This window comes from Plectropomus leopardus, chromosome 19, assembly GCF_008729295.1.
Source record: "Plectropomus leopardus isolate mb chromosome 19, YSFRI_Pleo_2.0, whole genome shotgun sequence".
NCBI lineage: Eukaryota > Metazoa > Chordata > Actinopteri > Perciformes > Serranidae > Plectropomus > Plectropomus leopardus.
The window spans coordinates 15,144,897-15,171,361 of NC_056481.1; the positions used below are offsets into that span (position 1 = coordinate 15,144,897).

At 39.1% G+C, this 26,465-nt stretch overlaps 3 protein-coding genes across 4 annotated transcripts; 2 read left to right on the forward strand and 1 right to left on the reverse strand.

The window, feature by feature from the left end:
* Positions 1-300: 300 nt before the first annotated feature.
* pkmyt1 (protein kinase, membrane associated tyrosine/threonine 1) lies at positions 301-7,019 on the reverse strand. The gene is made up of 8 exons (XM_042507595.1): positions 6,897-7,019; positions 5,424-5,840; positions 4,218-4,455; positions 3,819-4,098; positions 3,112-3,218; positions 2,848-3,020; positions 1,995-2,215; positions 301-1,012 (listed from the first exon to the last, which is right to left on the reverse strand). Exons 2-8 carry the CDS (start codon positions 5,796-5,798, stop codon positions 628-630), a joined length of 1,779 nt encoding a protein of 592 aa, XP_042363529.1. The 5' UTR covers positions 5,799-5,840; positions 6,897-7,019; the 3' UTR covers positions 301-627.
* Positions 7,020-7,083: 64 nt separating this feature from the next.
* Positions 7,084-11,175, forward strand: LOC121958584 (elongin-B-like). Its single transcript, XM_042507598.1, has 4 exons — positions 7,084-7,160; positions 8,507-8,641; positions 8,858-8,966; positions 10,435-11,175. Exons 1-4 carry the CDS (start codon positions 7,158-7,160, stop codon positions 10,545-10,547), a joined length of 360 nt encoding a protein of 119 aa, XP_042363532.1. The 5' UTR covers positions 7,084-7,157; the 3' UTR covers positions 10,548-11,175.
* Positions 11,176-14,557: 3,382 nt separating this feature from the next.
* LOC121958886 (transforming growth factor beta-1-induced transcript 1 protein-like) lies at positions 14,558-26,218 on the forward strand. Of its 2 annotated transcripts, XM_042508049.1 has the most exons (12): positions 14,558-14,739; positions 17,601-17,651; positions 17,985-18,133; positions 18,296-18,351; positions 19,686-19,822; positions 19,901-19,982; positions 20,731-20,815; positions 22,517-22,699; positions 23,349-23,522; positions 23,607-23,688; positions 24,660-24,808; positions 25,294-26,218. In XM_042508049.1, the coding sequence occupies exons 1-12, from the start codon at positions 14,727-14,729 to the stop codon at positions 25,558-25,560; spliced, it is 1,428 nt and encodes a 475-aa protein (XP_042363983.1). In that variant the 5' UTR covers positions 14,558-14,726; the 3' UTR covers positions 25,561-26,218. The 2 variants fall into 2 exon arrangements, with proteins under 2 accessions (XP_042363983.1, XP_042363984.1); XM_042508050.1 differs by lacking the exon at positions 17,601-17,651 and having other exon boundaries at positions 14,561-14,739.
* Positions 26,219-26,465: the final 247 nt, after the last annotated feature.

Below are 26,465 nucleotides of genomic sequence, written 5' to 3' on the forward strand. Positions count from 1 at the left end.
CTCCTACACACTTGGTGCACAAGTTCAAGTTCTGCAACCTAGAAGCTGCCAAATCCTACACACTAAACTTAACTTCATGACACTTAACAAAACAAGACAAAAAAACATAATAAAAAACTAAAATTTTACATCATAATTTAAATGATTAAATTGGAAGGCTTTTCAGGGACCATCTGGCAGGGCCACTGACCCTACTTTGAGAATCACCGCCTTACTGTCTGATTCAGGGCAAAATAACGTTTTTGTTTTCAACACACAATATGGGATACTAAAAACATCACAAGTTTAGATTTTGTTCCCTTTGTTTTATTTGCTTCTGTAACTCGTGAGGTAAATGCCTCAGAGTTTACCAAGCTAATGATAACTTATTTCACAACACATCATGACTTGTCATTTCAGCAACAGATTGCATTTACACAAACATAAAAAAGTGCTTTAAGGTCTGAGTACATATTCAACCCTTTTCCCTAAATAAGCTCAAACACACATTAAAAGAAGCTGTTGTAAGACTGTTACAAACTGGCAAAAACAGTTCATACAAAATAAGTACATTAATGCACATGTTCCTTTTTTTTTTTTTTAAAGTGAAAACACCTTTCCCCTGAATGTAACCTGACCGCTCTGTCCTCATGGCTGTCCCTCTATAGTTGTGTCCTCAAACAGACTGAGCAGGTTCTTTGGTTCAAAGTTGGGTCGGGGTAACGGCTCCTCTGTTCGGATCCAGCTGCGAGCACGTCGCTGCGAGGACTTGGCAGAGGAAGATTGTCGGCTCTGCGTGGAGTTTTCATTCATGCTATCTGGACAAAGCTCTGCGTGTATGGGGCTGGCACTGGGTGTTAGTGTGTGGCAGGAACCATTAGAGTGGATGCTGGAGGGGGTCAGCGCTAAGTTACAGGAGGACCAGTCACCTAGACGTGAGTGGGTGGGTGTGTGGGCAGGACTTCCATGATTGTGTCTCGGTGAACCTGGAAGAGGAGTGGATGTACTCTCTGCGGACAGTCGAGATTTGACCCTGTGGAGTAAAGAAATGTAAACAGTTAAGCAGCAAATTTCACAGAAATGACTCACAATTAGGTAAAGTGTCCCAACAGCTGTTTCTTTACTTCGCTGTTGCTTGATATTTGTGCATTTCTAAACAGGGTGATACGGAAGAAAAAAATGTTTTTGGTGATCCATTTTCTAAGTTAAAAAAAAATTGCGTGAAAATTGTGAACAAATATTGTTTTTAAAGCAAAAACATTTTTTCCCACTCTATATCACACATGACAAAACATTTTATTTTTGACTTAAAAAATGGATCACCAGAAGAAAAACAATTTCTCACTTGCCCTTTAGGGCTTAAGTAAGGTTCCTACAAGTTAAGGGAAAGTTAGATTTCAGGCTTTTGTAATGCTACCTGAAGTAAAATTTAAGACCAATAATACGATAACTGAAACTGGAACAAAAAAGGAAAAAAATAAAAACATCACCTGGAATGAATTACTTATCGGGGACGATTTTAAAAACAATCTTTGTTAACAAACATAAAAACAAGATTTTTTTTATCAAGTTGAAAAGTTAGATGATTTACTTCAAATGCTCAAAAAAAAAAACTCTCAAGAGTGGAAAACATGGAAAAAACTGAACATATGTTATAAAAGTATCTGTTTGATTTGCCTTGAAAAAAGCTTGTTCCTTTATTTGATGGGATGCAGTAAACATATGAGTGTTGTTGGTTCCTTTATCCTGATCTGCATGATGTTCAAGTTGGTGAATTATTATTAAAAAAAAAAAAAAAAAGATTTCACAATGCAATTTTAGAAAAAAAAGATTCATAATATCCTCCTCCCAATGTCTGTCTAAGACTTTTAAAAGATTGATTTAAGACATTTTAATACCAATTGAGATCTTATTTTTAGATGAATTAATTTAATGTCTTCTAAGACTTTATCAGGAATCCTGCTAAAATATATCTTAAAAAGTTATGAATTGGTTAATTTTTCATGATTCTCTACCTGTGTGAGAAGGTGGGGGAAAGCTCCGGGTCAGTGGGATCCAGCAGAAACACTGCATCGTCCTCTGGGCTCCCTGAGTCAGCGTGCATGGCACTGAGTGGCAGGGTTAAATCTTTGTCCCAGCTGCCCTTAGGAGGAGTGCAGGGCTCTGGCTTGGTCCATTGAGGAAGAAAAGGCAAGTGAAGGGAGGACACGAGTCTATAGCCGAAGCACAGCAACGACTAAGAGAAAAAGAGAAGGAAAATTAAAAAATGAAACCTTCAAGGTTGATAAAAAGTACACATGTAATACCTACTGTTGAAGATTGGATCGACATATTATATATGACATCTTTAGGATGGAAAGGATTACTTTTGCCAATAGACTGCAAAAGGACAAGTTTTTCAAAAGATGGGAAAGCTGGATGGAGTACATTACACCTGTATGTTCTTCATTTGTTTAATGTGAATTTATGTGTTTTTTTGTTTGTTCTAATGGTTTTCACATCATGTTTGTAAAGTGATTAGAGTATCATGAAGACACACCCCAATATTCTTCTATTTATGAAGCTATATGTTCATACCTGTATTTATATTTACTTTATTGGTCCTTTTTGGCTTCTGTATTTTCTAATTTAATTCACTTTTGCATTATCGCCTATTTTATCTGTGACTTACAGAAGGCTTGGAAAGATAGGGCTACTAAGTCCTATAGGGGCTATCTGTTTGGACCTTGTTATTACTGAATAAAGAGATCATTTTTAAAAAAAAAAAGTACATGTTTAAGTTTCAGGTTTGCTTTACATGTTGTAAATCTAAGTGTGGAAAGCCAACTCCAAATGCTTATTGTTTAAAGGGTTTGTTAGACACATTACCTGGCATAAGGAGACCAGTGTCAGTGTGGTCTCTGCCACCATAAGGTAGATGCGCCTCTTCCATCTCTGTTTCCTAACAGAGGGGACAGACAGAAGCTCAGAGACCGTCGGCCTTTCAGATGGTTCTGGAGCCAGCATCGTCTGCAGCACTGTCTGAAGCTCAGTTGACAGGACTGCAAATACACATGGAAATAGTAAAAACATAAGTCATACATAAATACGCGTATTAAATGACTTTATGACTTAAATGAAATAAGATCTTACCGCTGGTAAACTCTGAGGGGAGGCAGCCTTGTCTGAGCTGTTGCCAGCCCTCGCCACCATTTGGAATCTCCATATTACAGGCGAGCTCCAGGATAGAAACGCCCAAACTACATGAAAAAGACACAACAGGTCAGGCGTCCTGCAACTTACAGCAAGTTAGATTTAAGACTTTTTAGTGACATGAATAAAAATGAATTATTTTAGGGTTAGGGACAATGTTGCCTAATATTTATTGGGGGGTGATGTTCAGGCAAAAGGAATTTGGTAAATGTTATATATTTAAAAAAGTATTAATAGTTAAAAGAAACAATAAAAGACGTTCAGTTATTTTGAAATTTTGTAATGCAACATCACAAAAAAGGATTCATAAAATCATATTTCCCATGCCTAAGCATTTTTATCACTTCTGAAAGACTGATTGAAGACATTTTAATACTGTGGAGACAAAGTAGGAAGGCTTCTGTGTTCTTTAGGCAGGAGAAGCAACAAAGCAATAAGAAGATGCTTTTTGGTTAAAAAATGTGAAAATAGCTTAAAAAAGGGCTAAACCAAGAAACTCTTCTTATGTTAAAACGCTTTATTATCAACGTTAGTTCATGGTGGATCAGATAAAACTAAACCAACATGTTTCGGCCACACACGGTCTTCATCAGGGCACGACAAAGACCTCTCTTCTTTGTTTTCTCATGCATGTATGATATTTGTACCTGAAAACATCTGCAGCAGGTCCATACTCCCCACGCAGCAGCTCAGGGGCCATGTATCTGGGATCTCCCTCCTGGATGTCGTCTTTCATTTTCCCCTCTGCAGACTCGATGCTGTTCTGTTTGAGCTCAAACAGCAGCCCGAAGTCCGCCAGCTTAAGACGGCCAGAGTCAGTGATAAGGACGTTAGCTGGCTTGAGGTCGAGATGCACAAAACCATGCGAGTGCAAGTGTTGCAGTGCTGAGAGGAGGTCACACAGGTAGGCCCATGCTGCAGCCTCATCTGAGTGAAATATGTCAAAGTCAATCAGGGGATTTGAGAATTTTCTGGAGTAATCATTTAATAAAATATCATAGCCAATACAACATCTGAATAGATTTTATTGTCTCTTTTGGACAAACCTGGACCAGGAGGCTGGTTCTCAGCATGGAGCAGCAAGCTGGTGCTACACAGCTCTGTCTGGATGTACAGTCGGCCACACTCCTCCCAGGCTGCCATAAAATTCAGGATGTGAGGGTGAGGACAGAGGCGCTCGTGGTTTCTGGCTTCCCTTACGCTACGGTTTCTATCACAATTGCCCCTGAAACGGTGAGAGGAGCGCTTGACTGCATACTGGCGGCCGTCCACGTTGCTTTGCACCTACAAAAATATAGAAAATGCTGAGGTCTTGTCTTCTATTTGGGGATCTCCAAATGATAAGCTTGGTGAGAAAGAACAGCTTCCAGAGAAATCTAAATTTGTGTTGTGAGCTTCCCCATTACAAACCACAGCACAGATGTTCGGTCAAGATTTTATGTAAATTCCATTGTGTAACAAAACTCCCTTTCAACCTAAAACCAATGTCCAAGTATGTTTATTACAGAAACAGAGAAAGATTAGAGAAAATTGATAATAGGTACTGCCTATTATTGGACTGGACTGTTTTTTAAAATTGAAATGTCCAGTGTTTAGAATTTAGGTGGATGAATTGGCAGAAATTGAATATAATACAATAATTTGATTTTCTTTCATGTATAATCACCTGATTATAAGAATCAGCGTGTTTTCATTATCTTAGAATGAGCCGTTTATATCTACGTAGGGAGCAGGTCCTCTTCCACAGACTCCGCCGTGTTTCTACAGCAGCTCAGAATGGACAAATCAAACACTGGCTCCAAATAGGGCCATTTGCATCGCAGCAAAAAGCAGAGTTGGAAAAACAATGTTATTGTTTTTTAACATGCACCTGCTTTGTTCAGTATTTTTATTGGTTTAAATGACCGGGTCTGTTTGTTTTGGAGAGGAAGATACCACTGCCTATAGTTCATCTCCCAGTAAAAATCTCCTGATCTCCTGAAGTTTCAACTGGTTGCAATCTGCAGCTCATCATGATGCTACTAAATCCTAAACACTGCTCCTTTAAATATTGATCCTCACCAAGACAGCTCCATATATCATTTTTGTTGTTTTTAAAATTTGAGTATTTTATAGCAACCTTCTCACAAAATTTTGTCTTAAAATGCAGCAATTCCAATGTCCTTAATAAAAAGAAACATTCATTACATGTATATATATATGCTTTCATACACATATATGCACAAAGACATGCACATTTTTGTCTTGCTTACCTTGTAGACCTCTCCGAAAGATCCCCTTCCCAGCAGCCCCAAATTAGTGAAGCACTGATTGAAGTAGGATTGCTGTTTGCTGGGATCATATACAGAATTTGGAGGGGGAGACTTACTAAGGGAACGTGAAAGGGGTGTCCAGGGGGATGGTTGCTGGGGGAACATCCTGCTCAGAGGGGGACATCCCTTGGATGGCGGCAGCGGGGGCAGTGAATGTGAGAGCCGGGCAGGGGAAGAGTAGGATGAGTTGGATGTGGACGAAGAGGAAAAAGGGAGACGGCGCTTTTTGAGGGAGAAGGACTGCTCTGCATGTGAGAAGTGGGTCGGGATAGGGAGAGGCACCCTGGACACTGTGGTTTCCACTGCCACTGACATTGTGTCGGGACTTTTTTAGTTCCTCTCTTTGAAGATAGTGAGCTGCAACATTCAAAAGAAAACCTTTACACACTTGCAATTTTGTCTGACAGTTAATATTAACGTTCCAGTGACATTTTTGATTTTCCATTAGCTGCTCATGCTCATGTAATCTACTTCTTTATACTAATGCACCAAACCTTTCTTGTCTAAAATCAGAGGAATTGGTGGAAGTACATTTACTTAAGAACTGTACTTAAGTATGAATTTTAGGTACTTGTACTTTACTTGGGTCTATTCTTAAAATGCCACTATACTACAATGTTCAATATCCTTCAAAAAACTACACTATTATTTTTTAAATATATTTTTTAATTATAAAAAATGCTTTCTTGGTATAAGAAAGACGCAAAAAAGGTGTAAAACACCTTTGTGTACATCACAAAAAGAGCAGTTTGTGTTAATATTTATGTATGCAGCGACTGGCAGGGTAGTACTTATGAATAATTTTGAAGGACACTTACATAACCTCATTCACAATAAAGTATTTATTAGGAAGCACCCAAACCTTCTTCCAACGTATGTCATTTACAAATTGATTTCAATATGCAGCGACATGTGGAACAGAGATATATATTTTGTTGAAAAAGGACACGTATGGCTCTGTTATTATTTTGAGGACGTGGCGAGAAACAATTTTTCCTACTGGAGGGTCAGCTGCATTAAGGAAAGGTACAGATCTGGGTGAAAATATAACAACATTTCTCAGAAGGTAAGTTAGATAGCCATTGGCAACAGACCTGCTAGACGTGACGTAGCTACGTTTTTAACCGGGTAAATACGACACACGTTTGATAAACTAAGGCTTTATTTAAGTTATTTTACCAAATTATCTATGGCTAACGTTAACAGCATTCATTCTTTGACTTCAGTACCAAATGTCACATCAACTAAACAACTTTTGGCTCGCTAACGTCAACATTAACTAAGGGCGGACCCAGTCAACAACATAACAACATAACCTAGCAAGCTAGCTAACATACATTCAAATGACGTACAGTAACTGACAGTTCAGCGTAAGGTAAAGTAGAAATAAATAATTATTGTTCTCACACAGACCATAATCCAGTTTTAACGACGGGCCGTCTTCATTACAGTGAAGCTCTGGTACTCTCTGTGTCCAAATGAACTGCGGGTACACCGTTCAAGCATGAAACTACCTCGCGCCAAATTCTGAAAATTATACGCAGTGTTGCGTAGCTGCCCTCCGTGAATACAGAACGCTTATCTGAACTGCGCAATGTCCGCAAGCGGTGCAGTCTGGGGTTTTGCTGCACAACACAGGGCTGGCGCAACTGGCTAGCTAGCTGACCACTTGAAATGGTAACTTCATTATTATTTTCATAACTATGTGAGATTCGTGCCGAGACACCAATACAGAATTAACGTTTGACGAGTTGTTGTGAAATGTTATCGTTATGATAACGAACAATACTGACGGTTAAAGAAACGTTTCTTTCAGTTTGTGTTTGCTAGCCAGCTAATGCTAAGTGTGCTCTATTAGCCTCGCCTGCTTATCGTTTACGTTAGCTTTAACGAGAGGTGTAGCTCGCGAGGTTAGCTAACCTAGGTGATGTAACGTTAGCTAACTAACCAGGTGAGGCCAGTCAGATCAGCTGAACTCATACCGTCATTGACAGACCTACAGTGTCTATCGATTTCACTGTCAGGCCTAATTTTGACTCTCTAACATCCCAATGCTAATGCTACGCTAGCGCAGAGCTAACGTTAAATACACAGCTCGGTTATCATTGGTAGCTTCTGTATCAATGAAGAGTCAGTAACTTTAATTCCTCTTTATTAGGGGAACACCTTCCCTGACACGTTGGAAAAATAACCAGTGGTGGAATGTAACTAAGTACATTTAGTCAACTACAGTACTTATATATGAATTAGAGGTACTTGTATTTTCCTTGACTATTTTATTTTCGTGCTTCTTTATAGATTAAGATAAATTAAGAACAGTCAAGAGAAGAGTTTAGAAAATACGTTTTTTTGTAAATTGCTAAACAGTTTACACAAGTACAGCCGCACAGGTAATTCATTGCCAAATATTTAAGTATTTTCTATTTTAAAAAATAGAATTTAAGTTTATAAGTTGTTTTTTTCCTAATTTTCTTGATTTTTACGGTTTTTTTCCCCCTTCTTTTTTATAATGTTGCAATTTAGGGTGTTTTTTAAAGATTTATCTGTATTGTGCTTTTACTTTAATATTTTAAGTGCATTTTCCTAATTATCCTTACTTACTTTTACTTAAGTACCACTTCAAAGCAGGACTTTTACTTGTAACAGAGCAGAGTATTCTCACAGTGTGGTATTAGTACTTTTATTTGAGTAAAGGATCTTGATACTTCTTCCATCACTGAAAATAACCAACTTAAGACTTGTCTTTCCATTGAAGGCTTAACCAACAGTAACACATAAAGTCTACAGACAGGCTAGTAAGGTGTTATAAACAGTTGCCAGATGGACAGGTATTAACTTAAATGGCTTACTGAGATGTTTTGTCAAAGAGAGGTTAGAGGAGCCACAGGATCAGCTGTCGTGATTGATCCCATTCTACATTCAGACAGACATTTTTTTAAGAGTCATTCAAGATAATCCCACAAATCAAGTTGCCTTTGACATAATTGTTTTTAATTTATAATTCTTTGCCCATTTTCCCTCAGGACGTGTTCTTAATGATCCGGCGTCACAAGACCACAATCTTCACAGATGCCAAGGAGTCTACCACTGTGTATGAGCTGAAGCGTATTGTTGAAGGAATTCTTAAGAGACCTCCTGAAGACCAGAGGCTGTACAAAGTGAGTTTAGCGTCAAGTATGCCAGTGACACATAATTAAAGTCTGGTCACAATTCTTTCTAGGTGACAGTCGTGGTATTTAACTTGTCTTTTTTTCAGGGCGACTAAAATATATTTTTTGAAATGTCCCTCACGATGTCTCCATGCTCACTGAAGTTAATTCATATATTTTAGACCATTTTGGGATTCTGTGACGTTTTCAACTCTTGTTTCACAGGATGACCAGTTGCTAGAGGACAGCAAAACTCTTGGTGACTCTGGATTCACCAACCAGACTGCCAGACCTCAAGCCCCAGCTACAGTTGGTCTGGCCTTCCGCATAAATGGTATGTTCACTTTATGTTATTTGTGTGCATCTAAAGTCATGGATATTTTGTTTTTTTCTCATATAAAGGCCATTTTCGAGACCACAGCACATATTTCCTGTCTTATAAACTCCACTCTGCTTTTCAGGTTGGGGGATTATTATAGAAGTCTTGTTTTGGATTTGCTTGTTCAGTTTAGTTGACTATCAGTAATAAATTGCTTGAGTGAATACAGTCATTTGTACTTAGTGCCAGTTAGTCTGCATCAATCTTATTAGTCTCTCAAATAGTGTAATTGGTTGCTGTGGCAGTTTGTATATCAGTAGATAACTATGATTATCAACTACTTATCCATGCTCCTGTGTTGTTTAGTGCTATCTAGAAGACATTTTTAATAAATGTAATTTTACAGTGTGTTAAACTGAACTCAGACTTGTAAAAAAGACATTAGTAAACATGAGCAACTCTCTCCCATAGCCAAAAACTAGAGTGTTAAAACTCAAATGTGTAATGTGTTAGGGTTTTAAGTGTAGAGCTGCTCTATAGACAGTGAATTGGGAAAGATGCTATAAATGACACTGACTCGAGGGGATTGATCTGACTACATAGGTGCATTTTCAGTTTCAGAGCTGTGAACACAACAATAGAATTAAGCTCATTCGGATATAAAATAGAAAACAAACATTCTGTGGGTTCAAAAAATCAGTCTCTTACTTGTTGCCTCTTGAGCAGTGCCAGACTTGAGTAAGTTTTAGACTTACTTATCTGGTTTTTGGCTTTGAGAAAGAGTAGCTCATGCTCACAAATATTGACTGAACTGTCATGGGCCATAGAAATAACATTTAGGTGGTGCTCCGTTTTAACCAGAGTAGTTTTTACTTTCAAGCTTTGGACTATCCTCCCAGAAAGACACGCCACAGTCAGTTTTCACTGCAGCAACTTAGTGACTTGACTGAGGGCTCCTACGTCAGGGTGCCTCACTGTCCTCATGTCAAAAAAAAAAAAAAATCACAGACAAAAAAAATACATTTTGGATGGAGCAAAAAGGAAGGTAATAAAAAAAAACCCCAACAATAAAACAGACAACTGCAGCTGATCCATAACAGTGATCCCTGGTGATGTTATCAGAGTAGAATTTTGAGGGAGTTCACAATTCAGGTGTGACACACACTAACACAGGCACACACTCACACACTCACACACACACACACACACACACAGAAGATGAACCTTGACATCTAAAAGCTAAAACCTCTCAACCCTCGCACAGCTACAAAGTGAAGTTAGTTACAAGGTTTAGGTTTTTTGTAGAAAAGCTGTCATTGTATTAATTTAGACGCACAGCATTTACTGTTTCTGTGGGACGGTTTCGGTTGGTTTTCAGGACTGCGGTGAAAAAAGTAAATCTCGAGCCCTGTGAGTGATGTTGCCACATGCAAGTGTGTTGTCGCGATGGAGCTAATGTTTCCTCGTCTCCTTTGCCCTTCAGATGAGATGTTTGAACAGCTGCACATCGAGGCCTTCTCCAGCCCCCCAGAACTCCCTGATGTGATGAAGCCTCAGGACTCCGGTAGCACTGCCAATGAGCAGGCCGTGCAGTGATAACAGGAGAGAGGAAACGAGCAATGGAGGGAAGGATGGAAGTGGGTGTGTGTGGATTAACTGCAGTGGAGAAGTAGCGGGGTGGAGGATATGTAATATAATTTCAGTTGATGGATGGGGACATTATAGGTAACCAAGCCTATCCATGTTACCTTCATGCTATCATCCCAGCACCCCCCCCCCCCCCCCCAAAATTTGCTTCACAAATCATCTTCTTTTAACTCTTTATGATTTCCACATCACATGCGGTTCTGCTCCTTGACTCTGCTCTTATAAGCACCAACTGGCTCAAACTTTTTGAGTGAAGAAGTTGCTTTGGAAAGTATGATTGTGTGTGTGCGCGTGTGAGTTATTCTAATTATTATCATTAATATTTTGGAGAAGGTGAAGGCGTAGTTGTATGTCACAGTGCTCTAGAAGTAACATGAATAGGAGAGGAGTCCGGTTTGTGTGAATTGGCATACTGCATGAACAAAAAAAAAAAAAAAAAAAATCAAAACAAAGGCTTTATTTTCACAGAAACAGATACACCTTAAACTGCTAAGTATCCTTAGTTTGAGTCTCCCATTTATGTTGTACATTTCTGGTTTGATTTCATACCTGGAAAGAAAGTCTTTATAATAATTAAGTGTAGTTTTTGTTGTCGTTTTGTTTTTTTCAGGATGTTTTCCTTGTCAGTTCTTTGTTGTATGTTTCATGCACTGAGACCAAAGGCAGGTACATCCTGGACAACAGAGGATTTTTTTTGGTCTAAGGACATTCTGTTTGTGGCATACAGTAAACACAGGAGGAGAGTTTTCTGGCATTATAAACTTTGAAATGCATCACCCCATGTCACCAACCATCAATGTGGCACCTTCCCCTAATCACACAAACATAGCCTGTAACTGTGAGCTTGCTTAATTAAAAGTTTTTCCTGTTTTGTTTTTTACACTGCAGGCTGATTTTTTTTTTTATTTTAAATGCAGGTTTGTGTCAACATTTAATGAAGATAATCGAATTTAAGAGATCTATGAAAGAAGTTGGCCAGACTTTTTGACTTGTCATAGCAGGGTAAACACGGGTAACTAACATTAACCATGGCTCTGTACTCTTTACGTTTCCCAGTAGTAAGGACAGTGACAGTGATTCAGCATGCACAGAATCCTGAAAACTCAGATTCCTGGGGGGGATACAGGGGATCCATCCCTGCTTAGTATTTAGATGCATTTTTCATTTCAATAAAACATGAAAGTAGTAGAGTACTTTTATTTTGACAGAATTAAAGAATAGATTAATGCAGAAAAGGCACATATTGGTGCATAAATATTTACCAAATGCAGGAAATTAAATTTTTTTATGTCAAAATTACCTGGCAGAGGATCTCCAAATCCCCTGTTTCATGTGTCCCTCCCATTGTTGAAATGAAAACCTCACACCCTTGCAGACACTTAAGTTGCTAAATGAAATTTTTAATTTTATTATTCACACCTGTAACTTTCTTACAGTGACAAGTCCAAAAGTCCTCAGTGAAAAGGGTCTTCTTGTATTTTGGGGGGATGTTTGAGCACCTGAATTGCAGTTCTTATTTTATAAGTTTCACACATGAAGGCAAATAAGGTATATAAATCCAGTGCCGTCACCCTAAGCTGTCTTAAGGCCAAGAAAAGTAAAGGGGTTAAAGAAAGAACTCAGTTCTGCATTATTACATAATCTGGTGTGTCAAAATGTAGTTCTAACATATTTATAATTTTATACTGTAAGTGTTTTTGTGCATATTTTCTTAAATTGAACTGTGCTTCAATGAATTACCACAAACTAACTGACACATAAAACAATAGTCCGGTATAGCAGTGCAGGTGAGTTTCTGGGTCTCTCCAAAATAAAATGAAGCTGTGTTGTGCTGGAGGCCGTTGCTGTTAGACATTTACAGTAACAAGGGCCTCAAACAATGTAGGGGCTGGGAATAGGTTTGATATTTTTCCAGGTGTCTTTAAAAAAAAAAAAAAAAAACATCCCTGCATGTAGAATAATTTTCATTTTTACTTGATGGTGTTTCTCCTGTTCACACTGGCCATAAAGAGATCTCCCTATTAAGCAATTTTAATGTAAGTGTCCATGTTTAAGTGTAACAATACATTCAACAAAAACTAACACAAAGTGTGGATACAGTGACCAGAAACTCAAATTTTTAAGTTTAGCCTCATGCACAACATTTACAGAGAAACAGCTGTTAGCAAAGAAAATAGGCCTCAGCAGACTCCAGCAATGCTCATTAAAGGTCTACTTTGTAGGATTTAGTGGCATCTAGTGGTGATGTTGCAAAGTCCAACCAACTGAAACAACTTATGTTGTGCCAAGATGTTAAGAAAACCACAGTGATCGACATGAAAATATGAATGGAGTATTTAATATCTGTTCTGGGCTATGGTATAAATTACATGGAGGAGTACATGGGGGAAGAACTGCTCAGTATATACATACTGTAAGGCTCCCACCTTCCAGCCGTAACTTTTGAGGTTAAATTACTTCAGGGCTGTGGGTAATAAGAGCACAGCCAAAGAACAACAACTATGCATCTCAACTGAACACACACGAAGCATCTCTCATATCACTCTGCAGAAGGTGCGCCATATTAAGTAGTTCCCTATTTTAACTTGAAGAAAGCGCAACTTAAAACAATATATGAATTTAGAATAAATGAAATCAACTTAATGATCTAAATAGATCAGAGAACCAAATACAATAAATCTCATCTTACATTCTTCCCCCATACTTTAAATGAAATGTCCTCATTTCTCGTGAAAAATAAATCTCATCTTAAAATACAAAAAACACAATGATTCTTAGTTTCAGTTGATTATACACTAATAAAAACGTAGTCATTATCTACAGTTTCCAACAAAATATCCCCCTAAAGCCTACACACTGGACCTTTATGTCTGTTTAAAAAAAAGTAAACACGAAGTCACAATCCAAAACATAAAGTGCGAAAGTTACAATATAGGTCCAAAATGGAAATAAAGACATACGTACATATATATCAACTATCTAGAAATTATCAAAATTTTCAAAAAAAATTTTTTACATTTTTTTTTTTTTTTTTTTAAAGTGATGTATTTTTTTTTTTAAATCCTGTGTACAGCCATGTCTGTACCTACCATTGAGGTCACCAAGGTCAGGATGTGTGTTTTTTTTTTTTTTATAAGTACACAGTTGCCTTTTATAAAAGGGAGCTGTTGGGGCCTTTTTTAAGTTGTTTTGGGGGACAATAAGTAAGATTGTTCAGTATTTTTCATATCTTTTAAAATAGATCAATAACTGTTTGGGCCCTTTAGTTGGGGGCTAACGGTAAAGTCCACCCCGGATTATTGTCTCATTTTCTTATACAGAGTCCACCCAGTTATTATACTTTAATTAATATGAATGAAGGAAACTTATTTTAAATCACATTGTTTTTTGTTTTCTGGGGGAGCATCCCCAGATCCCCTGCCAGTTATGTATCTTGTATAATTTATGCAACTGCTCACTGCCATGGTTTGAAAATTATTATTATCCCATTTTTCCCAAATGTCTTAAAATGCATATTTAGATCTGCCTCTGTACCCCACTAGAAAACTCGGTTTTGGGACCTCAGTGTTTCTAAAACCCTGCACGCGGCCCTGTGACACCGGCCTACATGTTTTATCCAAATGTTATTTTTACGAGCTCCTTTTCAAAAAGCGGCACCGCCCCTTCACTGTTTATCCTTGCGTTTAATTTACCGAGAAGGACACACACCAATATCTTTCTGTCATCAATTCAAACGTAACGTTACATCGCTGCAGCGGCGCCGTTAAATCCTTAATTTTCTCTCCCAAATATGGACTAGGAATGTCCAGGATGACGTCGCGTGTCCGGGGAATGCGGGGTTTGTAACCGCATTTATTTAACTAGCTACGCCTTCCTCCAGTCTGAGGTCCTGCTAGGCTTTACACAGGAAGGGAGTCGTGTAGGAAAAAAAGAAAACGGGACGCCCTCTTTCTCTTCCTCCTCCTCCTCTTCCTCCTTTCTTGGCGGATAACGGTGTCCGAGAAGTTATTGAAGACAGACAATAGTCTATCTTGCGGGCTTTTGGGACGCGTCCATCACTACTTGTTAATGCTGTCCGCGTCCGTATTGGCTCACACAAAGAGGAAAACACTCGGCTGAAATCACACCATGGACGATTTGGGTAAGAATTAGTGCTGTTCTTCTTCTTCTGCTGCTGCATGTTGGGATATCTGGAGGGGATCTATGGGAAGGGGTGGTGTGCCCAAACAGAGGAAATAAGGTCTTTTCATGCTGGAAGTCTTTGTGGAGTACAGTTACATTTTATGCCCACAGGGATGTGTATAGGGAATTATATTGGCTTATATGGCATTTTTAAGGCAGAGAAAAGCAACGGCACATCCTTAAATGTAACTACAGTACAACTTGTAAGTCAAGAACACTGTATACAGTTCTTTTTTTTTCTTATCTCATGATGCCTATAATTATATCTTCAGTGTGGTCTAATCCTCTGAGATTTCAAAAATGCTTCTTGCAGAATTGTGTTTACCTTTCCAGGCCACACATACTCACACAGGTACCACAAGAACTGCGACTGCATTACTTTGTTTTGTCTAACAGTGCTTCGTGCATGCCTTGCGAATTCAATCAATTCTTTGTAAATTAGATGAAAAGGGATCCACTGCGGGCTTTCCCATCCATTCATATTAACAAGCCAGGGGATGCAGAGAAACCGCACAATGCTCCACAGAGTGTGGGCCATTTTGAAGACACATTTCTGTTTTTTTTGATGAAGATATTGAGGGGAGATTTCTTCTCTTTTCTCAGAGCAACATTATGAGAAGCTGAGTCTGTGTGTCGGAAAAGGCCCTGAAATAGCCCAGGGCCACTCTGCTATTTCAAAAAAGCCACAATGAAAATAGAAAGGCCTTTTGCCTCAGCTGCCCATTTGCTCTCCCAGGAACTCTTTTTTCATAAAGTCCACTTCAGAATCAGGGGATTTGTGCTTTACAAGCAAAACTGGAAGGAATGGCTCGATGTAGCCAAGCACATCTGGGCACATCTGGATCGGATTGCACACGGAGAGACCGAGTTACTGGGTGAGCGTTAGTCAGGCGGTGGCCATGTTCGGGACACTATGCTGTTGTCTGATAATGTTGTAAGTTTATGTATTGGACTTGGCGAGGCTTTTTCGGGGAGAGAGACCACTTGTTAGAGAGGCTTTTGGCCAAGACAAACAAGTCGACAGGCAGCTCTAAATATGGTCATAATTCCCATTGAGAGAAGTTCAGCTCCTTATATGAGCAGTTAAGTCTGTAAGAGTGTGTGTGTGTGTGTATGTGTGTGTGAGACACACAGCAGGGAGGAGGGGGGGCAAATAGAGTACGCACAAGTTTCTCACCACATGGTCGTACCAGAAGTGTGAATCATAAGTGACCGCGAAGATGAACTAATACAGGGTTATGTTTGCGTTATCATTTCACATAACTGATCACCACAGATGTTTAAAACAGCCTAATAACACATGATGTCTACCAAGGTTCAGAGACTCATTCTTGACATCGGAAACATCATCTGACATCTACGATTCCATCTGTCGTTACCAAAAACCAACCAAGTGGTGGAGGGATGATGTCTGCAGCACGCGGTCATAGTTAAAGCATTTTAACAAGGGACAGCACCTTATTAAAGAACTCTAACTATATCCATGCACTCCAGACCAGGACTTACTGTCCTGTCTGTTGAGATAACTGGTTTTATGTCTGATTCTGTTCTTTAAGGGTCTACCAGTAGACCAATGATTCCCAGCCTGTGCCCCAGAAGGTGCTTATGCAGTTGCCAGGATGCATATATTGTATTGTCATAACAGATACACTCCTCTATGGTAAGCCGATTACACAAGATGACCTCCCGCTGACCTGAGTCTGTCTAAACACTATGACTGGGAGTGTGTGAATCCTCACTGACAAGAAAGTACAGAGGTCAAAAAAATATATTTTTTAAAAATGATGGATAAATGATTGAATCGTACAACTTCTGCCACTCCAACTGGAAATAATGTGCAAAGTTAAAGAACAAGTATCATCCAGTTCCATTATATTGGAGAGAAGGCAGACATCTCTACGGCTGATATCTCCAACACTCTGCAACCCACACCAAAACAGTCAAGACTGATAAACAGCACTACAGATGAGAGGGAAAAATATGTATTTTTGATTTTGGGATGAACTGTCCCTTTAAGATCAGAAAATAAGCCCTGATGATAGCAGTGTTACCTTGCCTTGGTCATAGAGACTACAATTTTATTACAAAAAACATATTGCGGGCATTGAGTTTGTATGATATAGGCTATTTTAGAGAGATAGGCAGATGGGAATTGTAGGATGAAACGTTTCTAAGGAACAAAAAACAGGATATTTTGGTCTCTGACTTTGACCAGTCTTTTTTCGAGTGTCTTGCAAGTCCTAAAACATTTAGAAAGTGCAAACCTAAATCTCTGGATTGCCTTTTAACAGTGTGGTAGTTTGGTATCAGCAGTGTGAAAGGTGAAGTCAGTGTTAACCCGATAAAAACTGTGAAATTTAACCAAAACAGCAGCCTCTCTGCTCCAACTTAGACTTTATAATTACTCACTCAGCCTTTATACGCAAACTCCAGCTCTGGCCTTTTGTCGCGCGTATAGGGAAGCGTCAGCACTAAATGATGTCATGCAGCAGCTAACCCTTGAGCAAGTTTAGTTTCTGGAAAGCCTCCACTTAGCGTGAGTGAGTGAGGTGGGGGTGGAGTGGATTTCGATATCAGTCCCCAAACACTCTTCCTCCTCTCTGCTTCCTTTTCACACTGGCATGTCTCCGATATGAATGCTGGAAAAGTTTATGTGCTCTAATAACTCCGCTGTGTCGATGGATGATCTTTGCGTCGTGCAAAAGTCTAAACTGTCCTGTCCTCTGACTGATGGAGGATGCTCTCCATGTCGTGTCTGATGTGTGGGCTGATAAGCTGCTGCTGTTTTATTGGTCACACAGGCTGTCTGTCTCTCCTTAGGAGTGCCTGAGCCACCTAACTACCCTCTCAGTCCTCGTATTGTTGTGTTTGGTACGTAACTGTCTGTGCATGTTTGCATGTGTTTCATTGTGTCTGCCAGTACGTCATTTAATTAACTTTATATGGACCGTCTGTCTGTCATCGCCATCTGCACTGCATGGTTTTTAAATCAATCTCTTAACTCGTATCTCCTGTTTATTTCCTTTTGATGCTTCATAAACTAACCGACTAAACCATCGGGACATTCATAAAGACATACGCATACATTATGGGGTAGTTAACTGTCTTTTGTACTCATGAAAGTTCAGTTTAATTGTAAATCTAACCAGACTTCCACCACGTTCATGCTGCTGGATCAGTTTCTCTACCCTCCCTCCTCTCCAGATGCCCTCCTTGCTGATCTGGAGAATACCGGCTCTCCTCTAGCTCGGTGTCCTGTCCTGCTCACCTCTGACCCTCCAAAAAATGCTGATGATGCCACCCAGGAGCCCACCCAAGCCCGGCCGCCGCCGCCTGCATATACCCCACAGCAGGTAGCTGCCAGGGATGGAGTCAAACCAGTTTTCTCACTGCTGATTCTAATTGCTCTCTGAATTGGATCATTATAGTCTTAACTTGTCTCTCAACTTTGGATACAAATAAGGCTGCTTTTGTAACATCCTTACTGAAAAGCTTGATCTGTTTTGTTTTCTCAGACGGTTTCTGCAGCAATGAAATCTTCCCAAAACTCCAACCCAGACAAATTATACAGGTAACTCCCTGATATTTGATCTTTTCCCACAATGTAATCATGTCCACTGTTCTTCTTAAATGATATATTTAATCTTTGGCATGCACAGAATACATATAGTTCCCAGACTGTTGTAGCTGTGTTATTAATTGCCTTTACTCTGCTGTGATGTGGTGTAGCTGGTGCTTTTTAGTTCATAATAGTTTGTTTTATTGTAACCGTGAAGGCATTTATGGGCCCAGCATCTGAGTCCAAGACAAACTAAAGATAAGATATGGTGAAGTAAAGTTTATCGTATCCTGTTGGACTCACTTAGTCATCATATTCACTTTAATAAAGGAAATTTTTGCCATTTGTTGCTCATGCAAATACATCTGCTGGAGTGTTTTTGGAATATTTCTCAACTGGCAAAAATTCACCCTCAACAGCTGTGCTGTGCTTGTGCTGACTAACTGAGGAAGGCTGCTAACAGTTGACTTTGTTATCTGGAATCAAGCGATGTGATGAATAGCGCATTACCACCTCATTCCGTTCCTATACGTTTCAAAATAAAGGATAAGCTCAAACTCAGCATGTTACTCTGAGCATTTTGCTAAGAAGCAGTTCAACAAAGTATCTTACACAAGTCACAAATCCATATTTTCAGAACTTCGGCTTCACTCATTAATCTCAGAGCCCTCTCCTTTGGTGTTCTGTCTCAGTACAGCACTACATCACATTGCGTCATTTGGGTCGCCTGATGCACCTTTGCATTGGCTTTATATCTAATTGCACTGTGTGGAACACTCACTTCACATTTGTACCATTACTGATGATTATTTATCAAAAATCTCACTGTTTAAATATTTTGTTAAAGCACCAATATTCAACCCGATGTCATCGCAATGTCAATATCAAGGCATTTGGTCAAAAATGTTGTGATGTTTATTCATTACATATACCTAAGTGTAACAGAAACGTCCATACGGTGTCATTTTCAGGCTTCACATTTGGTTCTTCATATTTTACGTCATAGAGAAAGTGACTCACTCACATCTCTCATTGTGTTTGATGTAAAAAAAATCTGCTCAAAACTACTTATGAACCACATTTAAGAAAAAAATATAAATTAATATTTTTTGTCTACATCCCTTTGTCCATTTTTGACAATGAGTGTCTTTGGACCACAAAGCACTTCTGTGGACAGACGAGAGTTTTCAGCTGCTGCATGACTCATTTCCGAATGAAAAAAGCTCAGATGTTCCCCATGAGTCATGACAAAGTGACGGTATTGTAGCCAACCACATTAGTGACGGGGTTTTATGTCATAATTTGCCTTGTCTTGTCATTATGTGCTTGTTTGTGCTTTCTTACAGCACGGTGTGTAAACCACGCTCCCCACGCACAGCAGATCCTCCTCCCGCCTTCTCTTCCTCCTCGCTTCTGGGAGGAGGTCTGAGTGAGCTGGACCATCTGTTACAGGAGCTGAATGCCACCCAGTTCAACATCACAGGTGAGTTTGAGTGTTTGTATCCCTGTGTTTAACTCTGAGGAGAATCTTTTCTTACATGTGACCTTTTTTTATCATCAGATGAGATCCTGGCCCAGTTCCCCTCTTCTAAGAAAGATGAGAGAGACAAGATCAAAGATAAAGCCACAGCGTCCTCCTCCAGGTACCAAACCTAATCAATTTAGTCAAATCTAAATCAGCTGCATAATCAGCCAGAAGAGAAATTATATAGAATATCTTCAATCAAATTTAATTGTGCAAACGCTATAATTTCCATTATATTTAATTTTTTCTTCAAAATAATGAATATTTTTATTGTAGTTTAACAAGTTTAAACACTTTATATTCAAAAGGGGTGTAACACTTCCAAAAAAATCCAATTGCATTCCTCCCTGTTCCCATTAACCCCAAATAACAGCCTGAATAAAGTCAATAGGATGGTCCTCCATCTCTGAACCACAGAACCACAAAAATGACACATGAGCTGGTAGTCAGGTTTCATATTAAAAAGAGAGAAGGAAAGATGCCTATGTAAATACAGGCTCGGGGTACTTTATATTTAACATTTTCATGAAAAAGTGTGTATCTTAATCAACAAAATGAATGTATAATGAAATATATTTGCATCATGTACAGTCTGATCTGGCAAAACTAGCAATTTTCTGCACTTATTCCAGATCAGTTTTAGTGCCCACCAACTGATTTTCAGGAAAATCTGAGCGTTTTAACAGAATACCTTGTTTTATGCGAGTACATCACATTTTCAAAGATAGATTGCTTGTTGAAATAGTTACATTTTGTGAACAGTGCTAACAGTTTCCTACTCTGTTAAATTTTGGGCGGCATACAAGTACACTATGATGAAACTGTGTATTTTGTGGCTTTATTAAAACAACATTTTTCTTTTCTAGTTCAGCGAAGCCTTCAGCAACATCAGCCACACTGGAATTGGACAAGCTGATGGCTTCCCTGTCAGACTTCAGAGTCCAGAGCACAGTAAGAGTCACACAACAGCATAAAATTTGCCAAAATCTTTTTTTGTGTGTGTGTGTAATTATGCTCACAATGTGACCGCAAGAGCATGCTGTTTTTTCCTACTATTAACTCCCAGCTGCTCCGGGCTGTAACACAGCTCACACTGATTCATGAAGATGTTCACTTGACTTCATTATGGCTCTTACGCACACACGCGCACGCACACACACGCACACACACACACACACACACACACACACACACACACACACACACACACACTCACTCACTCACTCACTCACACACACTCACTGTTGCTGTGTGGCCTGGCCACAGCACATGCCTCCTGGTATAAATCAGTCACCAGACAGGCCCTGAGGATGGAAATTAGCCTTGGTGGAGATCTGCTATAGCGTCAAAAATAGCTTCAGTTATAGTAGGACGTCAGAGTTATGGATCTACATTTGCTCCGGCACATTAAATCCAATCATTCACTTTTTCAGTGAGTTAGTGTGGCTAGCATGTGACTAAAGGAAGTAGTTCTGTCTTTATAAGTTTGTTTGGTATAAGTCCAGCTGTGGGTTATAAACAAGCATGAAGTTATGGGTTTGTTTTAAAAAAGGAGCCTTTCTTTCACTGGATACTCAACAAGATGTTCCTAAATGATGATATGTATCTGACCAAGCTAGCAGCATCTCCATGAGAGCCATGCACTACTTTAAAACTGAAATATTACAACTACTAAAAGATGGATTGTACTGATATATTGTACATTTTTGTTTATGACCAAATACCAGCAGAACATATGACATTTATCTTCGCTGCACGTTGTGTTTTGTGCTTTTTAGCAAATGTCAGCATGCTTCAGAGGCAGCTACAGTACATCATGCTTCAACAAACAAGCAATTAATTACTGCAAATGCTCACCTCAGAGAGTTCGCTGCTTGCCATAAGTTGTTTTTTTTTATATGAAAATTACAGGATTAGCCTGCAACAACAGTTTGAATGGGAATGTCTGTTCACTATTGTATGTCTAAGCACGGAAATACCTCAGACAACTGCAGAGAACAAGCACAAATTAGCTCATAAAATTTCAGTGTGTGTATGACACACCACGTATGTGTGTATGAATGTGTTTGTATTAGATTCCCCAAAAATTGAGGCTACTTTTAGCGGAGGATTGGATTTTTGCCCTTAAAATTGTTGAACAATCGGGTAAGATTTTTCATATGGATAAGCCTTGTTGTTGTGATGGAATCACATGTTCTATATTTGGCCACTTTCCCTCCAAAATGTATTAAGATACATCATAATACAACAAAATAATTCCACAATATATCACACTATTTTACTTTACTTTACTTATCTAGATGTCAAAACCATTAAGGGTACAAAGAACAGTGCCCATAACAACACCTGTAAAAATATCATTTTAAAAATCATTTTAATTCGGGATGGCAAAGTTCACACCACATCTATAACGACAATAAGGTTACGAACAATATTGATACTTTCAGAGCGACTTGATGAGCAATAGATAGACTGTCTGTTTACAGAACTGTTATGGTTACAGTTATCGTTCTTGGTGTGGATGGACCTTTACGGTCACTGTCTGTTATGGCAATTCCTTTCAGACCAACTGAACATTAATGATAAACTGGCGAAGAATTCAAATCCCAAAGACAGATGTGCCTCACAACAGTTTTCTTTCTTTTCTCCCAGCCAGCTGCACCCGTCAATCCAGTGGTGACGGCACCACAGCAGCCCACCCCCCCGCCACAGCCCTCGTCTGGCGGCTCATTGGACAGCATGCTGGGACTGCTTCAGTCAGACCTGAGCCGACAAGGAGTTCAAACATCCTCCAAAGGAAACTGTTCGGCCTGTCAGAAGCCGGTAGTAGGACAGGTGAGTTATCAGAATACATTTATAACAATGTGCAAAAATGATTGAAAGCTTCTGACAACTCAGTTTTACTAATGTTTAATAATAAGAACCACATTTCCCCAAAATTATGTTACTTGGTAAAGGTCGGACAGGACCTTGTTTCTAGTCACAGCTACTGTAACCATAAAAAGATGCTGTTTATTAACCTTTTGAAACCTGAGCAAATTGTCTTGATTTCTTCCAAAAACATAGTAAAATATTACAAGCTATGAGAAAATTTCCAGAAACTTAGCAAAAAAGGTAAAAAAGAAAGAAAGAAAAATAAAAACTAAAAACAATAATAACTAAATAAAAAAGTACATAATTTGATTATAACAAAATGAATCATAAATATAGTTTTCTAGACATTTCCTCTTCTTTTCTGTGTTATTATCTTCTTTTTAAAACTAATTTTTAGGTCATTTTCTTTTCCTATTTCTTGCAATTTGTGGGTCATCTCTTGCCAAGTTGCTCATTGCCTTTTTAGCCATGTTTTCAATAGAAATCACACCAGTTTGCAGGTTTTAAAAGGTTTGTATGTGTGTGAAAGGCGTCAGAATGCAGAACAGGAAATCTGATGTCCTTCCAGGTGTCAAAGGGTTTATCAACTTTTGGCTGTTTCCTTGTGCAGGTGGTAACGGCTCTGGGGAAGGTGTGGCATCCAGAGCACTTTGTGTGCACCGAGTGCGAGACAGAGTTAGGCAGTCGCAACTTCTTTGAGAAGGATGGACGGCCGTACTGCGAGTCGGACTACTTCACCCTCTTCTCCCCTCACTGTGCGCACTGCAACAAGCCCATTCTAAATGTGAGAGACTTGGATGTGCATGTGACATAAGTCTCGATTTAATAGCCCAAACCATCTGAACTTTTCGTTCTTCTTGTCCTGCAGAAAATGGTCACAGCTCTGGATAAGAACTGGCACCCAGAGTGTTTCTGCTGCGTGAAGTGCAGCCGGGCGTTTGGAGAGGAAGGTAATGGGCGGCACACACTGTTTCCTGTCTGGGTTCAACACACAACTGTTAATACTTACATACAGCCCTTAAAAAAATACTGCACAGCCGAAATGTTACGGCTGTAATCTGCACTAGAGTTTATAATAGCTACAAATGTTTTTGCATGAATTTCACCATAATGTTGTGGAATGTTGCTTTGAACAGCTGCTTTTAATGAAGCATTTAATTTATATGTTTTAAAACAAGAGGAAATGTTCTGTTGTAAAGGGTTTCCACTTTGCAAAGAATTCAGGGGAAACACCAAATCAGTAGCATAATAATGGCCAAATTTAACTCTACGGCTTGATTTCTAACATGGGTAGAGAGCAATGAGCAGCTTAACAAGAAATGGCCCAAAAAATAGCAGAAATGTTTAAAATGTTACATGAAAATTACTGGCAAATATGCAAAAAAAAGTAAGAAAAAACAAACAAAAACAAGTAAATGACCTAAAGGAAAAGAAAATGATTTTTGTCCTTTTTTCTGTAACATAATTTTAAAGATATATTTATAGTTTTCTGAACATTTCCCTTTGTTTTTTGATCACATCTAATAATCCTCACGTACTAGTTTTCAGATTATTCCTTTGTCCCCTTTTTTGTTTGCAGTTTGCGGGACATTTCTTGCCAAAGCGCTCATCATGTTTTCTTCAGCGTTTTTGAGAGAAATCAAACCAATTCTCTCAGGTTTCAGAGGTCCGAATATTAGTTAAAGGCATCTGAATGCAGCATGAGAAAACTGATGTTGATCCGGGTGTTAAAGGGTTAAAACAGAACAAACTTTGAGACAAACGATACTCACATCATTGAACCATTGTGAACTGATTAAAGTCTTGTTCTGCAGTCACATGGAAAAGTTTCAGACATTTTCCCCCCCGCATCATCCAATTAATTTAACATTTGTCAAAGAAACTCTTGAACTGTGTAAAACTGGAACTGTGTCCTTTGCAGGTTTCCATAACCGTGAGGGCCAGCAGTACTGCCAGCAGTGCTTCTTGACGCTGTTTGCTTCTCGCTGTCAAGGCTGCAGCCAGCCCATCCTGGAAAACTACATCTCAGCTCTCAACTCCCTCTGGCACCCGCAGTGCTTCGTTTGTAGGGTAAGTCTTTCTCTGCAGGGTTCAAAGTCAGTGGTGATGCCTGTTACATTTGTTAGTTGCAAGATGTGTGGCACCAAAGTTTGATGCCTGATGTGTTATGGCTCCAGTTCTTGTACTTTTTATGAGAAAGAGTTGGTTTTATTCTGGCATTAGAGATTTGTAACCTCAGTATTTCTAAAAAAAAAAAAAAACTTGCTACAGCACTGTAAATGGGTCATGGGAAGTATACCCACAGCTGCTCAGAGAAACTGCTAAGTGACCGACAGATCAGACAGAGGTTTTGATGTGTTAATGTGTGTAACTTTGTGAGCAGGGCGTTTCTGCTGCAAGAAAAACTTTCATGTTGAGAAAAAAATTCTTAAAAAAATAAAAATACATTGGAATTATGTCATGAGAAAGTTGTTGTTTCACATGACTACTGTCTAATTACAGTTGTATGACTCAGGGCCCTCTGAATCTCACAGCATCTCTCATTTCCTCTGCAGGAGTGCTACAGCCCCTTCGTCAACGGCAGCTTCTTCGAACACGAGGGTCAGCCGCTGTGCGAGGCCCACTACCACCAGTCCCGCGGCACCATGTGTCAGGCCTGCCAGCAGCCGATCCTGGGCCGCTGCGTCACCGCCATGGGGGCCAAATTCCACCCCCACCACCTCGTGTGTCACTTCTGCCTGAAGCCTCTGAGCAAAGGCTGCTTCAAGGAGCAGGAGAACAAGCCGTACTGCCACCCCTGCTTCATCAAACTCTTTGGCTGAGGACACAGCAGGACTTTTTCTCCTCCTCCTCCTCCTCCTCCTCTGGGTCACCATGAAGAAGCTGTTTGACTCTGAGTTCTCAATTTATTTGTTTTTTACTGTGGGAATGAGGGTGGAGCTGGTCTCTTTCTTGGTTTTAAGAATATTCGAGTTGATAGAGGGAGGGGAATAAAAAGAGAATCATCCAAACCCAATTCATTTCTGTTTATTTCACAATAAAAGTGGACTGCATTTTGACTGGCAGTGCGAAATATAACGCCAGCATTGGTTAGACAGATACAAAATGATGCCAAATGATTTTATCACGTATGTAAATCTGTTACATACTGTATTGATTCAAATTGAATATTAGAATTGAATTCTTTTGCCAAAGGTAGAAAAGAAACAGTATCGTGAGAGCAGATTTACTGTTTCAGTGAAGGACTTGTACTGTCGTGCAAGAAAATCCCCTTTAATATATTTGCTTTATATTGCAAAAAGTATAAGTGCCACTGCAAATGCATTCATATATTGTATGCTGACTGCTATAAACTGTATGTTTTATGTAAGCTTTTATATGTTTAATGTCAGATATTTTGCATTATTCTTTCACCGTTGCTCTATGCAATTTGCCAAAAACAATTCCAAAGAATAAAATAAAGGAGATCACAAATTCTTATGCTGTTTCATGAGTGAATTAATGAAATTATGAACTGTGAAATGTGAGAAAAGAGTAAAAAAAATCAGTGTTTATTTATTTAAAAAAACTAAGCAACTCAATTCAAGTCAACATGTTCCTAAATGAAGAATGTGTATCCCACTGTGACTTTTGCCAGGAAGGAAGAACATTTCAACAAGGTTAGGCATACTTTTCTTATTGATTGATAGATTATATGTAAAATATACATATATATATATTTTTAAAA